The sequence below is a fragment of the Pseudochaenichthys georgianus genome, unplaced genomic scaffold (genome assembly GCF_902827115.2).
Source record: "Pseudochaenichthys georgianus unplaced genomic scaffold, fPseGeo1.2 scaffold_723_arrow_ctg1, whole genome shotgun sequence".
Taxonomy (NCBI): Eukaryota; Metazoa; Chordata; class Actinopteri; order Perciformes; family Channichthyidae; genus Pseudochaenichthys; species Pseudochaenichthys georgianus.
The window spans coordinates 1-14794 of NW_027263276.1; the positions used below are offsets into that span (position 1 = coordinate 1).

General features: G+C 49.3%; 1 protein-coding gene and 1 long non-coding RNA gene across 3 annotated transcripts; one reads left to right on the forward strand and one right to left on the reverse strand.

Moving 5' to 3' along the window:
• Positions 1-4: 4 nt before the first annotated feature.
• On the forward strand, positions 5-5542 carry LOC117444074 (minichromosome maintenance domain-containing protein 2-like; the record flags this gene model as incomplete). The annotated part of the gene is made up of 7 exons (XM_034079789.2): positions 5-219; positions 712-917; positions 1896-2059; positions 2545-2709; positions 2948-3087; positions 4210-4319; positions 5234-5542. Coding segments are annotated over 7 exons (1167 nt in total), but the record flags the coding sequence as incomplete, so codon positions are not given.
• A 285-nt stretch (positions 5543-5827) lies between these two features.
• On the reverse strand, positions 5828-10251 carry LOC139433615 (uncharacterized). 2 transcript variants are annotated; one of them, XR_011643028.1, is made up of 4 exons: positions 8087-10251; positions 7836-7875; positions 6197-6245; positions 5828-5979 (listed from the first exon to the last, which is right to left on the reverse strand). It is a non-coding gene; the product is annotated as an uncharacterized lncRNA (long non-coding RNA). The 2 variants fall into 2 exon arrangements; XR_011643027.1 differs by lacking the exon at positions 8087-10251 and having other exon boundaries at positions 7836-8064.
• Between the last annotated feature and the right edge of the window lie 4543 nt (positions 10252-14794).

A 14794-nucleotide genomic window follows, 5' to 3' on the forward strand; every position in this document is an offset into this window, starting at 1 on the left:
GAGTTTCCAGCAGCTTCTGAACGTCACCTCTTCTTCTCGCTGGAGGTTTTGTGCCGTGCTGTCTCACTGCTTTGCGCTGAGCGTGGCTCCTCCGGGTCTCTACAACACCTTGAAGCTGGCCTTACTGCTCAGCTTGGTGCAGAACAGAGTGGATGAAAGAGAGACGTTCCACAACCTGGATCTCCTCGCCGTCACCACCGACTCTCTCGTTCTGGACAGGTACACGGCACATCCTGAAACACCACGGAACATGCGTTACTCACGGCAGCATTCAGCTGACTATCTGCCGCTATGATTCATTGACTTTATTTGATGAAGCTCTCGACCCAGAATCCTCTCTGTAGTAGCAGCTGGAAGAGAGGAGGCTAGAGGGGTCTTCACACTTCATGGTTTATATTTCTGAGACCTGTGAAATAAAAGATAAAATATGAAGCACTTTCTGATGTGGGAGATGTTTGAGTCGCAGCAGCATCAAAGCGCAAGGCGTTGCACATTGGAGAAACGAAAAGACTAGAAATAAACTATCCAAAATGTAAACGTGGAAAATAGAAATAAAATAGCGTTAAAAATGTAAACGTGGGAAACGTACATGTGATAACAAAATATAAAGCAGGACATTATATATTAGTTGTGCACGGAATGGATGATTAAATATTAGACTGAATATAAACAGTGTGAGTCTGACAGCAGAGCTTGAACCCTCCTCGTCAGGCTGATGACGTACAGCCTGCAGCTGGCGAGTCGTGGAGTCAGACATCAGGCGGCAGGAGAGATGTTTGCTTCTCTCTCTCGAGACGGACTCGGCTCCGGCTCCGCTAACATCCACGCCGGCTCCTCTCTGCTCGCCACGGGGGGAGTCTGCATGCTGGGGGACCTGGGAGGATACAAGAAGGACAAGCTGGACGCCATCCAGTCAGGTAGAGGCTCAGAGATCCACCCACAGGCCACAGACCGTTGAGCGCCTGCACTGCCATTGGTACGGCAGCTCCAGCGGCACATCTCAGTGGAACAGATGCAATCCTGAGTCATACAATTAAAACAGATAGAATAGAAACCGTGCAGTCAGAGTAACTGGAACACATAGCGATCCATCTGTGTGTTCTTCGCTTGTTTGTGAAGCGCTTTGAGCTCCAGGAAGAGCGCTCTATAAATCACACGCATCATTATTATTACATTCCTCTGTTAGCGACTCACACATTACACACATCACACACATTACACACATCACACACACACACACACATCACACACATCACACACACACACATTACACACACACACATCACACACATGTGTAATGTGTGTGGTGTGTGTAGTGTAATGTGTGTGATGTGTGTAGTGTAATGTGTGTGATGTGTGTAATGTGTGTAATTACACACATTACACACATCACACACATCATGTATCTCATACATCGTATAGACTCTTCTGGCACTACGTATTATATCTGTGTTCTCTGTTATCGGGTGTATTGTGTTAATAATAATAATTCCTTACATTTATTATAGCGCTTTTCCAGATGCTCAAAGCGCTTCACAAATACACACAATACACACATTACACACATTACACACATTACACACATTACACATCTATCATACATGCGCTGTGTGTTTCTCCTCTCTGTGGAGTCCTCTAGTGGAGTCCTCTAGTGGAGTCCTCTGTGGAGTCCTCTAGTGGAGTCCTCTAGTGGAGTCCTCTAGTGGAGTCCTCTAGTGGAGTCCTTCAGAGCCTGATGGAGGTGTTTCTCCTCTGTGGAGTCCTCTAGTGGAGTCCTCTTGTGGAGTCCTCTGTGGAATCCTTTAGTGGAGTCCTCTGTGGAGTCCTCTAGTGGAGTCCTCTAGTGGAGTCCTCTGTGGAGTCCTTCAGAGCCTGATGGAGGTGTTTCTCCTCAGCTCTGGAGAGCGGCTCCGTGTCGCTGTTCGTCCCGGGGAAGAAGTACGGAGAAGACGCCGATCAGCAGATCTCCTTCCCGGTTCTCTGCAGCTTCTGGGCTCTCGCCGACCAATCAGACGCCTCCAAACGGAGCCTGAGGGCCGACGCTGTGCTGGGAACTGTGGTGGGTTCAAAGGTCACTCGTGTTTAGATAATTTAACACCAGTTTGGAAAATAAAGTGTTTTTTCAGTGAAGCTGTAGCTTGTTTGGTTCCAGTGAGCCAATCGGCTCGCTCCCTCCCTGACCTGCAGGACCCGTGCTCCGATACGCAGGACTCAAGAGTCGCTCATGTTTGGATTCCTCAGGAGCCGCCGAGCCCTTTATGTTGCACACACATTTCTACACTCAATGTTCTCTCGAGTACATTCCTTTAGAACAGTTCAATGTAAGAGAACGATGTATTGAGTCTCAGGAGAGTGGAGAACACGTTGGCTGCTTGCTGTTGAAGCTGCTGAACGATGGAGTCAAGAGGAAACAGGAACGTGACACATGACAGCACGGCAGATCCCCCGAGGATCATCAGAGCTGTTGTTCCGGGGGGGGGGGGGGGGGGGTACTTCCTGAGTCTCGCTGCGTGTTTCTGAGCCGCTCTCCTCTCTCTTCGGCAGGATCTGGGTCCGGTGTCCTCTCAGCTGGCGGACGCTTTCGGTCTGATTCTGCAGTGTCGAGATGTCGGGGGGGAACAGCCTTTGCACACCCTGCAGCAAGCAGTGCATTCTGGGAAACCCCTGTACCCCTCCTGCTGGGACTTCACGACTCAGGACTACCAGGAGGTCAACATGCATCACACACATGTTGAATTTGGACCCTTTTAAAGCCGGTCTCTTCCACATTGTGCCCGTGCTGTGGGGCGCTGTCGGTTCCACTTCCAACGTTAGAAAGTTATCCCACGTCAAGATCTTTGCATTTATACAGCCAGTACTATTTAAACTGTACGTTTTAAGAAGCCACAATGCCCCTGACTCAAGGGCAACATTACACTCTGCAATACTCTTGATGTTCTGCCTGCAGCTGCTGAACCACGCTCAGGCTCTGAGGGTGGAGATGAGTCCTGGAGCGGAGAAGATGCTCCATGGATACTACATGGCCAGCAGGAGAGTGCGTACTCAGAGTCAGGGCGTCAAGATCTCTGTGGCCTCCATCAAGCTACTGTAAGAGCTCCAGAACAGAGAGAAGTACACATCCTGTACTCAAGTACAAGTACACACATCCTGTACTCAAATGGAAGTACACACATCCTGTACTCAAGTGGAAGTACACACATCCTTTCCTCAAGTGGAAGTACACACATCCTGTACTCAAGTGGAAGTACACACATCCTGTACTCAAGTAGAAGTACACACATCCTTTACTCAAGTACAAGTACACACATCCTTTACTCAAGTGGAAGTACACACATCCTGTACTCAAGTACAAGTACACACATCCTTTACTCAAGTACAAGTACACACATCCTTTACTCAAGTACAAGTACACACATCCTTTACTCAAGTGGAAGTACACACATCCTGTACTCAAGTACAAGTACACACATCCTTTACTCAAGTACAAGTACACACATCCTTTACTCAAGTGGAAGTACACACATCCTGTACTCAAGTACAAGTACACACATCCTTTACTCAAGTACAAGTACACACATCCTTTACTCAAGTGGAAGTACACACATCCTTTCCTCAAGTGGAAGTACACACATCCTGTACTCAAGTACAAGTACACACATCCTTTACTCAAGTACAAGTACACACATCCTTTACTCAAGTGGAAGTACACACATCCTTTACCCAAGTACAAGTACACACATCCTTTACTCAAGTACAAGTACACACATCCTTTACTCAAGTACAAGTACACACATCCTGTACTCAAGTGGAAGTACTTACATCCAACATGTGAGAAGTCAAAGTAAAAAGTGGTCAGGAAAATAAGTAGTACTGATACCAGAAAAATGTACTGAAGTACATAAACGAAGTATTTGTACTCCACTACTTCCCAACTCTGCAAATGAACTTGTAATATTCTCACGTTCTGCCCCATAGAGTGTGAAGTCACAGTCCAGTGTAATACCACCTCTATCCACCAGATGAAGCTCTTTAATGACAGATCTGTTCCTCTGTGGTGACGGAGTGAAACTCAAAATGTCACATTAAGCTTTAAATCTCTAAACATTTACATGATCTGCTCCTGATTTAATTCCTTCAACTATCCCCGACTTTACACACTTTCACATGACTTAATTATAAAAGCTCTGATAAATACTTGTTTGTTTGCAGGATCTCTCTGTCTGAAGCGCACTGCAAGCTGAGCCTCAGACCTCGGGTTGAGGAAGAAGACGCGGTGATCGCCGTGCTGCTCTGTGAGAACTCGGTCACTCTCAAACACGGTACTTTCTAACATGTACGCACCCATGCACAGACAAGGTGTACAATAGCACAATATGGGGCGCGTTTAGATATATGAAAGCGTCTCTTCACGACATGTTTGAAATGTTTACATTTGCTCATACTTGTATATCGTTTTTCTGTAAAATAGTGAATTTCACTTATAATAATCACTTATTTAGAGGCTTAAAATTAGTTTTCTGCTTCAGTCTTGCCTGCATATCAGTCATCTTTCATGTTATCATAAACATTTTAAACGGTGGAAATTGTTTCCTACCATTTAGGAAAAGGCACATTACACACGTTTGTATAAGTGTGCACTCCTTATCGCCTTCGTAACACTATATGAATTCAGAATTACCCTAGTTCACGGACACATCCAACATTATACATTTATGCATAAAGATGCTGTAAATACAGCTGTTTCTTTCCGTGACCACGCAACAATTATTATTGAGAACCGGGGGTTTCAAACTATTTCATTTGATGTGGCCCGAAAAGAATACGAGTATATTATATTCCGCTTTACAGAAGCACATTGCCCATAAACTACATGTCCCACAATGCATCTCATTTTGTGACATGCACACTGAAGAGATTTATTTGCCCTTCTGCTTTCAGACATTAAGTGATTACCCATCCCATAATAATCCAATGCAGAGGCAATCATGTCATATTTATTTAAATAGTCTTAAAGTTACAACCAGACCTTTGAGTGCAGCCACGCGGAGGATGTTGCCCCGCGATGAGTTTGAGCCCCCTTAATGTATTGATAAATACCATGGTGTCTTATATCTGACATTTTAACCCACTCATGCATAAATACAGTAAAAACAGCTTTCCACATGTTTCTCCTGACCCTGCGATTATTCTGAAGCACCGGAGGGCCTAAATAAAGTATGTATCTTTCCTCCAGGAGCCTCAGCACTCATTATCCCCCCAGAGTCTGTGTTTCCCTGCGACCTGAAAGGCGTGGACGGTTTGCAGCGGAGAGACGACATCCTGGAGGATCTGCAGCAGAACATCCTGAGATTTATTTACACCTACGCACCTGGAGCTGGATCCTACATCACCGAGGAGTAACCCCTCCAATCCAGAGGGTCAGAGCACAGGTCGGGAGGTCATAATGAACTTTAATATGTACGCTGACTAGTATGTGTCTGCATTTAAAGATATGTGTTTTTGTTCAACGGTATTCATTTACTATTGAAAATAGAGGCGCATGTGCCGGATGTCTCTAAAAATAAAAATAAATAAATAAATATAGCTCCCATAAAACCCCCGGGGGTTTTGCTTTGTATGTCGGGGGCGGGAGATTCATGTGATTGGTTGTTGGTCGCGTTGCTTGAATAAAATCCCCAGCTCCAAGCTGCAGTGTGGACGCTCCGTTACACGTACCCTTCGTAGGGTTTCACTGGATCTTAACTATACGCCGTCAGACCAGTAACTCTAGCCGAACCGCTACATGAAAAGTGGCACCCCAAAAAGGAACACACACGTTGGACATCTCTACGAAGGGACAAAGACAATCTTTATTAACAGAAACACAAATGAACTGTTGAGCCCAATGGCTTCGGAGAGGACTTGGATCTCTCAGGAGATGCTGCCCTCTGGGGATGATGCACACGACTAAAGTGGGTCACCCGGCGCGGTCATCAGCATCTGAAGGAGAAACAGGACTTGATTGAGATCCACACGTTGATCGATAAGTTGTGAATTATTTCTCTGCGCTGGAGGTTCAGTTCGTCACAGCGTCACCATCGTGGTGTCTGATGGGTAAACGGCATGTTTGTAGAACTCATCACTTCTCCGGCTGCGAGAGTCGCCTTCGCTCGTCTAGAACATTCATTTAGAAGTCCTGCATTATTGATGAGCTCACCTGCTGACCAGGTGCTCTCCTCAGGACCGCAGCACGACTTCTGCAGCATCTGAGGGACAAACAGGGCGTGGGTTAATATCCACTCAAAACATTTATTGACCCGATTTCTGTTTGCAAGCTGGAGGTTCAGTTCGTCAGCGCGTCACCATCTTGTGTCTGATGGCATGTTAGTAGAACTCATCACTTCTCCAGCTGCAGCTCAACTTAAGGGCCCGTGTCATGCTTCTCCGGTTATTCCCCGTCCCCTTGTGTTCTGCATGTAAACGGCGGTGTGCAGAGTCTAACCCTCCGAGTCCACCCTGTAGCGAGTACAACTCCAACACAGAGAATACCTCCCCAAAACGCCTCATTGGAGATTTCTCAGTTTACTTCCTGGGCGTGGCTACCAGGGATACCCAGTAGCCACGCCCAGAGCTATGACCAGGCTGACTCGCCCAATCCACAGACTTCCTCTCTCTCTCTCAGTGCAGGCAGCTCTGCTGATCTCCCTGGCTGCAGGCTGATAGCAGACAGTTGGGATCGCGGCGAAATTCTCTCTGCGTTTATCAACCTGTCACGATACCAACATTTTGGTACCGATACCGAGTCAAGAATTGCGATTCCGATTCTTTTTCTTAAAAAAAAGGGAAACAGTCTTAAATATACACCTCCGTTTAGCCTATGAAAAAAACTAATAGAAAACGAAGGCTAAAGCTAACGTTAGCAGAAAGTGATGCTAGTTTGCTAGCTAGCTAGCTCAACGATAATATTGCGACAGAAACACTTTTCAGTGCACATCACGCTCTGCCGCTCCGACAGGGAGCTCTGAACACCTGAACGGCCCGTTCACAGACTTCTGGCGTCTTTTCTGTCAACAAGCCGAGGCGCAGCGGCAGTTGCACTCCCACTTGCAGCCATGCTTCTCGTTTTCTCACATGCTCTGGCAGCTAGCGCGTGCACGAGAGAGGGGAGGGGCTTAGAGCGTGCTTGAGAGGGAGGGACTGCAGGCACGGCTGCAGGGAGTGGAAGCAGAGCGCTGAACACACGGCTCTTATTAAAACGGCGCTTTTTCACGGAGTACTTTTCCCCGTCATTCTTAAAGTACCGATACTAATGAAACGGAGGAATCGTACCGTTTTTAACGGCAGGGTATCGCGGTACCTTTCAAGTATCGGTACACCGTGCAACACTAATATCAAGCCACACTTATTGTTTTCACTTCGGCTGAGACGTCGTGTGCTCAGGATGAGTTTGGCTGTGTCTCGCTAAACAAGGAAACCACACCTCCACGGAGCTCAGCGCGATTCACAACGTCCCGACCAATCAGAGCACACTGTGCTCACGGGGGGGGGGGGGCTGGAGCTCCAACGAGCCGCTGAGGCAAAGAGTGAGATGCAGTGAATACACGTAGTTCACAGAGGCGCTGTGAGAGACCAATGGGTTTGAAACATTGCACGATATAGATCTATTCTATCGACCTCAGCACTGGAACTATGACCAGTGGAGATGGCCGGGACCTCTAAGAATCAAGTACGCGTGGCTTGCATAAGTTAATGCCATTTAAATAACCAGGGTTGGAAACGCTCTCCTTAAAACAGCAAGCCAAGTTTACATCGAATTAAAACCTACTGGAGAGGCTCCAGATTATCAGTGACCTCACCTCCTGGCCAGCAGACGGAGGATCGACAGAAGCTCCACACCTGAAGGAGAAACAAGAGATCAACAAAACATTCGGTCTAAAGACGTGAATTATTTCTCTGCGCTGGAGGTTCAGTTCGTCACAGCGTCACCATCGTGGTGTCTGATGGGTAAACGGCATGTTTGTAGAACTCATCACTTCTCCGGCTGCGAGAGTCGCCTTCGCTCGTCTAGAACATTAATTTAGAAGTCCTGCATTATTGATGAGCTCACCTGCTGACCAGGTGCTCTCCTCAGGACCGCAGCACGACTTCTGCAGCATCTGAGGGACAAACAGGGCGTGGGTTAATATCCACTCAAAACATTTATTGACCCGATTTCTGTTTGCAAGCTGGAGGTTCAGTTCGTCAGCGCGTCACCATCTTGTGTCTGATGGCATGTTAGTAGAACTCATCACTTCTCCAGCTCCAGCTCAACTTAAGGGCCCGTGTCATGCTTCTCCGGTTATTCCCCGTCCCCTTGTGTTCTGCATGTAAACGGCGGTGTGCAGAGTCTAACCCTCCGAGTCCACCCTGTAGCGAGTACAACTCCAACACAGAGAATACCTCCCCAAAACGCCTCATTGGAGATTTCTCAGTTTACTTCCTGGGCGTGGCTACCAGGGATACCCAGTAGCCACGCCCAGAGCTATGACCAGGCTGACTCGCCCAATCCACAGACTTCCTCTCTCTCTCAGTGCAGGCAGCTCTGCTGATCTCCCTGGCTGCAGGCTGATAGCAGACAGTTGGGATCGCGGCGAAATTCTCTCTGCGTTTATCAACCTGTCACGATACCAACATTTTGGTTTCGATACCGATACCAAGTCAAGAATTGCGATTCCGATTCTTTTTCTTAAAAAAAAGGGAAACAGTCTTAAATATACACTTCCGTTTATAGCCTATGAAAAAAACTAATAGAAAACGAAGGCTAAAGCTAACGTTAGCAGAAAGTGATGCTAGCTCAACGATAATATTGCGACAGAAACACTTTTCAGTGCACATCACGCTCTGCCGCTCCGACAGGGAGCTCTGAACACCTGAACGGCCCGTTCACAGACTTCTGGCGTCTTTTCTGTCAACAAGCCGAGGCGCAGCGGCAGTTGCACTCCCACTTGCAGCCATGCTTCTCGTTTTCTCACATGCTCTGGCAGCTAGCGCGTGCACGAGAGAGGGGAGGGGCTTAGAGCGTGCTTGAGAGGGAGGGACTGCAGGCACGGCTGCAGGGAGTGGAAGCAGAGCGCTGAACACACGGCTCTTATTAAAACGGCGCTTTTTCACGGAGTACTTTTCCCCGTCATTCTTAAAGTACCGATACTAATGAAACGGAGGAATCGTACCGTTTTTAACGGCAGGGTATCGCGGTACCTTTCAAGTATCGGTACACCGTGCAACACTAATATCAAGCCACACTTATTGTTTTCACTTCGGCTGAGACGTCGTGTGCTCAGGATGAGTTTGGCTGTGTCTCGCTAAACAAGGAAACCACACCTCCACGGAGCTCAGCGCGATTCACAACGTCCCGACCAATCAGAGCACACTGTGCTCACGGGGGGGGGGGGGGCTGGAGCTCCAACGAGCCGCTGAGGCAAAGAGTGAGATGCAGTGAATACACGTAGTTCACAGAGGCGCTGTGAGAGACCAATGGGTTTGAAACATTGCACGATATAGATCTATTCTATCGACCTCAGCACTGGAACTATGACCAGTGGAGATGGCCGGGACCTCTAAGAATCAAGTACGCGTGGCTTGCACAAGTTAATGCCATTTAAATAACCAGGGTTGGAAACGCTCTCCTTAAAACAGCAAGCCAAGTTTACATCGAATTAAAACCTACTGGAGAGGCTCCAGATTATCAGTGACCTCACCTCCTGGCCAGCAGACGGAGGATCGACAGAAGCTCCACACCTGAAGGAGAAACAAGAGATCAACAAAACATTCGGTCTAAAGACGTGAATTATTTCTCTGCGCTGGAGGTTCAGTTCGTCACAGCGTCACCATCGTGGTGTCTGATGGGTAAACGGCATGTTTGTAGAACTCATCACTTCTCCGGCTGCGAGAGTCGCCTTCGCTCGTCTAGAACATTCATTTAGAAGTCCTGCATTATTGATGAGCTCACCTGCTGACCAGGTGCTCTCCTCAGGACCGCAGCACGACTTCTGCAGCATCTGAGGGACAAACAGGGCGTGGGTTAATATCCACTCAAAACATTTATTGACCCGATTTCTGTTTGCAAGCTGGAGGTTCAGTTCGTCAGCGCGTCACCATCTTGTGTCTGATGGCATGTTAGTAGAACTCATCACTTCTCCAGCTGCAGCTCAACTTAAGAATCAAGTACGTTTGGCTTGCATAAGTTAATGCTATTTAAATAACCAGGGTAGGAAGTTCAGTTCAAATTAGGGCTGCTCAATTAATCATATTTTAATCGCAATTACAACGATTACGAAATAAAACGATGTTTTTTATTGGTTTTTCATTTGAATTAATAATAATAATAATAATAATAATATATTGGATTTATATAGCGCTTTTATAATACCCAAAGACGCTTTACAATATGAGGGGGGGGGGGGGGGGGGGTAGATAGACTGGGGCAGGTAGACAGCAGACTAAGAAAAACAACAAAACAAAACACAGTGGCAGTCAGGAGGAGGTCGAAAATGAGTGGGGGGGTGTTTTACGGATAGAGAGAGGTGAAAAGATGGGTTTTGAGGCGGGGACTGGAACAGAGTGAGGGACTCGGACTCACGGAGGTCTTGGGGGAGGGAGTTCCAGAGCTTTGGGGCGGCCACAGAGAAGGCTCTGTCTCCAAAGCTCCGGAGATTGCCAATGGGGGTGGAAAGCAGGCCGGCCGAGGTGGATCTGAGGGTCCGGGGAGGATGGTAGGGGATGAGAAGGTCAGTGAGGTACGGGGGGGCCAGATGGTGGAGGGCTTTATAGGTAAGGACCAGGAGTTTGTAGTTGATGCGGTGAGTAACGGGAAGCCAGTGTAGTTATTTGAGGACCGGGGTGATATGGTGCCATGATTTAGTGCGGGTGAGAAGTCTGGCGGCTGCGTTCTGAACACGCTGGAGTCTACTGAGGGAGGTGGAGCTGATGCCGTATAGGAGGGAGTTACAGTAGTCGAGGCGGGAGGAGATGAAGGCGTGAATGAGTCGCTCAGCTGCGGGGCGGGTAAGATAGGGACGGATTTTGGCAATGTTGCGGAGATGGAAAAATTAGATTTTGACAACTGGGCGGATGTGGGAGTCAAGGGAGAGGGTGGGATCGAATATAACCCCGAGGTTGCGTGCCTGGGTGGAGGGGGAAACAGGGGTGCCATCGATGGTCAGTGTGAGGTTGGGGGTTTTACTGAGGGTGGATTTGGAGCCGATGAGGAGGAGTTCAGTTTTATTGCTGTTGAGTTTAAGAAAGTTTTTTTGCATCCAGGATTTCAAGTCAGTCAGACAGGATTCAATGTGGGTGATGGGGGGGTTATGGAGGGATTTGGTGCTGAGGTAAATCTGGGTGTCGTCGGCATAGCAGTGAAAGTCCAGGTTGTAGTGGCGGAGAATCTGACCGCGGGGGAGGATGTAGATGATGAAGAGGAGGGGGCCGAGTACTGAGCCTTGGGGAACACCTTGGGTGACTGTAGCGGTGGCAGAGGAGTGATTATTGAGGGAGATGAAGTGGGATCTGTCGGAGAGGTAGGACTGGAGCCACCTGAGTGCAGTACCATCGATACCGATGTCTTGGAGTCGGGTGAGCAGGATGTTGTGGCTCACGGTATCAAAGGCTGCACTCAGGTCGAGGAGGATGAGGATGTTGAGGGAACCGGTGTCAGCAGAGGTGAGGAGGTCATTGAGGACTTTGATGAGGGCCGTTTCTGTGCTGTGATGGGGACGAAAACCAGACTGAAGGGGTTCAAAGAGGTGATTTGATTGAAGATGGCGGTGGAGTTGTTTGGAGATGATGCGTTCTATTGTTTTTGAGAGAAAGGGGAGGTTGGAGATGGGACGGTAGTTACTGAGGGAGGAGGGATCCAGACCGGGTTTTCTTGAGGATGGGAGTACAGCAGCAGTTTTAAAGGCAGAGGGAACGGTTCCTTGGGACAGGGAGGAGTTGAAGAGGTTGACAAGGTAGGGGCAGAGGACGGGGAGGCAGGACTTCAGGAGAGGGGAGGGTAGAGGGTCAGGGGAGCAGGTTGTGGGTTTGGAGGAGCTGATCAGCTTGAGTATTTCAGGGGGGGTAACCAGAGTGAACTGGGAGAGGCGGCCGTGGGGAGGAGGGAGGTGGGGGAGAAATGGTGGCGGTGGATGCTGGGGGAGATGTATGCGTGTCAGATGCAGCGGATAGGGAGAGATTAATGGCAGTGATTTTGTCGGAGAAAAACTGGAGGAATGAACGGCATAAAGTGGAAGTGGAGGAAGGGAGGGTGTCAGCACGGGGTTTGAGGAGCTTATTGACGGTGGAGAAGAGGGTCCTGGGGTTATGGGAGGGGTCGGTAAAGATGGTGGAGAGGTAAGCAGTGTTTGCGGCAGTGAGGGCGTCTCTGTAGGGAGTGAGATGGAGTTTGTAGGATTCATGGTGAACTGAGGGATGATTTCATGGTAAGGCGTTCAAGCTGGCGGCCGGTTTGCTTCAGCTTACGGAGTGCAGGGGTGGACCAGGGTGAGGAGGTTTTAAAAGTGACATTTCTCCTTTTGAGGGGGGCCAGGCTGTTGAGGGAGGAGAGTAGGGTGGAATTAAGGTGGTTGAGTTGTTCATCGGGGGGTGAGCTGAGGTTCGAGTCCAGGGGGAGAGTAGAGGACAGCAGGTCGGAGAGGTGCTGGGGATCAACAGAGCATACATTACAGAAGGTGATGGTCCTGGATGGGGGGGGGGGCGGGGGAGGCGATGGTGAACTGTATGAGTTTGTGGTCAGAGAGGGGAAAGGGGCAGGGGTGGAGGTCGAGTACTGGGAGGTTGGTGGAGCAGACAAGGTCAAGGATGTGTCCTTTATCATGGGTGGGGAAGGTGACATGTTGGGTAATTGTGAAATTGTCCAGAGGGAGGAGAATTCAGAGGCGAGTTTGCAGGTGGGGGAGTCCATGTGGATGTTGAGGTCGCCGAGCAGTAACAGACGTGAGGAGAGGGATGAAGCAATGGTGAGGAGTTCAGTGAGGAAGGAGGGGTGTAGTTTGGGGGGGGCGGTAGATGAGGATAACTGTCAGTGAGGGAGGGGCTTTGAAGGCGAGGAATTTGAAGGATGGTACTGAGGGGAGGGTGAGTTCTGTCGTCCGGATGTTGTGGTTGTGGATGACAGCGAGCCCACCACCACGGCGTGAGGGGCGGGGTTTCGTGATGTAATTAAAACCAGGGGGGGATGTTTGGTTGAGGGAGAAGAAGTCGTTGGGCTGTTGCCAGGTTTCAGTGAGCAGAAAGAAGTCAATGGATTTGTCCAGGATTATTTCGTGGAGGATGTGGGCTTCATTGTTAAGTGACCGGATATTGAGGAGGGCAACATTGGTCAAGTGGGGGGTTGGAGGGGTGGTGGCAGGCTGGAGAGGTATGAGGTTGGCCAGGTTAGCAGCGCGGGGGTGGGCACGAGAGGGGGGGCAGTGGAGCAGAGGAGGGGGGCTTGATGGTGGGGAGAAATGGCTTGTTATGTGTTGGGAGGCGGAGGGGAGTGGGATCCGCTCCAGGAATTACATGCAGCTGGGAGTGTAGGTGAGCGGGGGAGAGAGGAGCAGTAGGAGTTGCGCTCTGATGACGCCTCAGGTGTGCGACAGTGCGTTGGGCAGAGCAGATGGATGCTATGGATTGTCCGTGCTGAAAGTAAACAAAACTGCGGCGGGTGCTTCGGTGAATGTAGCGGGGTCGACGAAGGAGTCCAACATGTCTGATGACTGAGATGGAAGACGGGGTGGAGGAGTTGGTGAATGACAGAAGCTGTGAGATGGAGTATGTCAGCATGATGACGGGCGGGAATGCTGAGAGCCGTGTGTGAGCAGCGATAGCGGCTAGCGGGCTAGGTGCACAGAGGTGGAGGATTGTTGTGGAGACGAGGAAGATCCATGACATGACCGGAGGATGTGAACAGCGGGACGGGACAGGTGTACCCGGAGATGAAGACAGGAGGCAGAGAGAGTCCACGGTTGTTGCGTGGGACGGAGACAGACAGGTAGGCGATGTCGCAGATAGCAATAGCCACCCGGCACTTTGATGGCTGAGTGAGGGCAGCCGGCAGCGGAGGCAGAAATTAAACACGATGTGCAGTGCAGCAGAGATGTACAATGCAGGGCAGTAGTCCAATTCGAAGGTTTTTGCAAGAACGAATGTTAGCTGAGGGTGATGGAGGGTAACAGAGGCGGAGAAGCGGCGAACAGTCAACGCCCTCTCCGTGGAAAGTCTCAACACCGGAACTATGACCAGTGGAGCTGACCGGGACCTCTAAGAATCAAGTACGCGTGGCTTGCATAAGTTAATGCCATTTAAATAACCAGGGTTGGAAACGCTCTCCTTAAAACAGCAAGCCAAGTTTACATCGAATTAAAACCTACTGGAGAGGCTCCAGATTATCAGTGACCTCACCTCCTGGCCAGCAGACGGAGGATCGACAGAAGCTCCACACCTGAAGGAGAAACAAGAGATCAACAAAACATTCGGTCTAAAGACGTGAATTATTTCTCTGCGCTGGAGGTTCAGTTCGTCACAGCGTCACCATCGTGGTGTCTGATGGGTAAACGGCATGTTTGTAGAACTCATCACTTCTCCGGCTGCGAGAGTCGCCTTCGCTCGTCTAGAACATTCATTTAGAAGTCCTGCATTATTGATGAGCTCACCTGCTGACCAGGTGCTCTCCTCAGGACCGCAGCACGACTTCTGCAGCATCTGAGGGACAAACAGGGCGTGGGTTAATATCCACTCAAAACATTTATTGACCCGATTTCTGTTTGCAAGCTGGAGGTTCAGTTCGTCAGCGCGT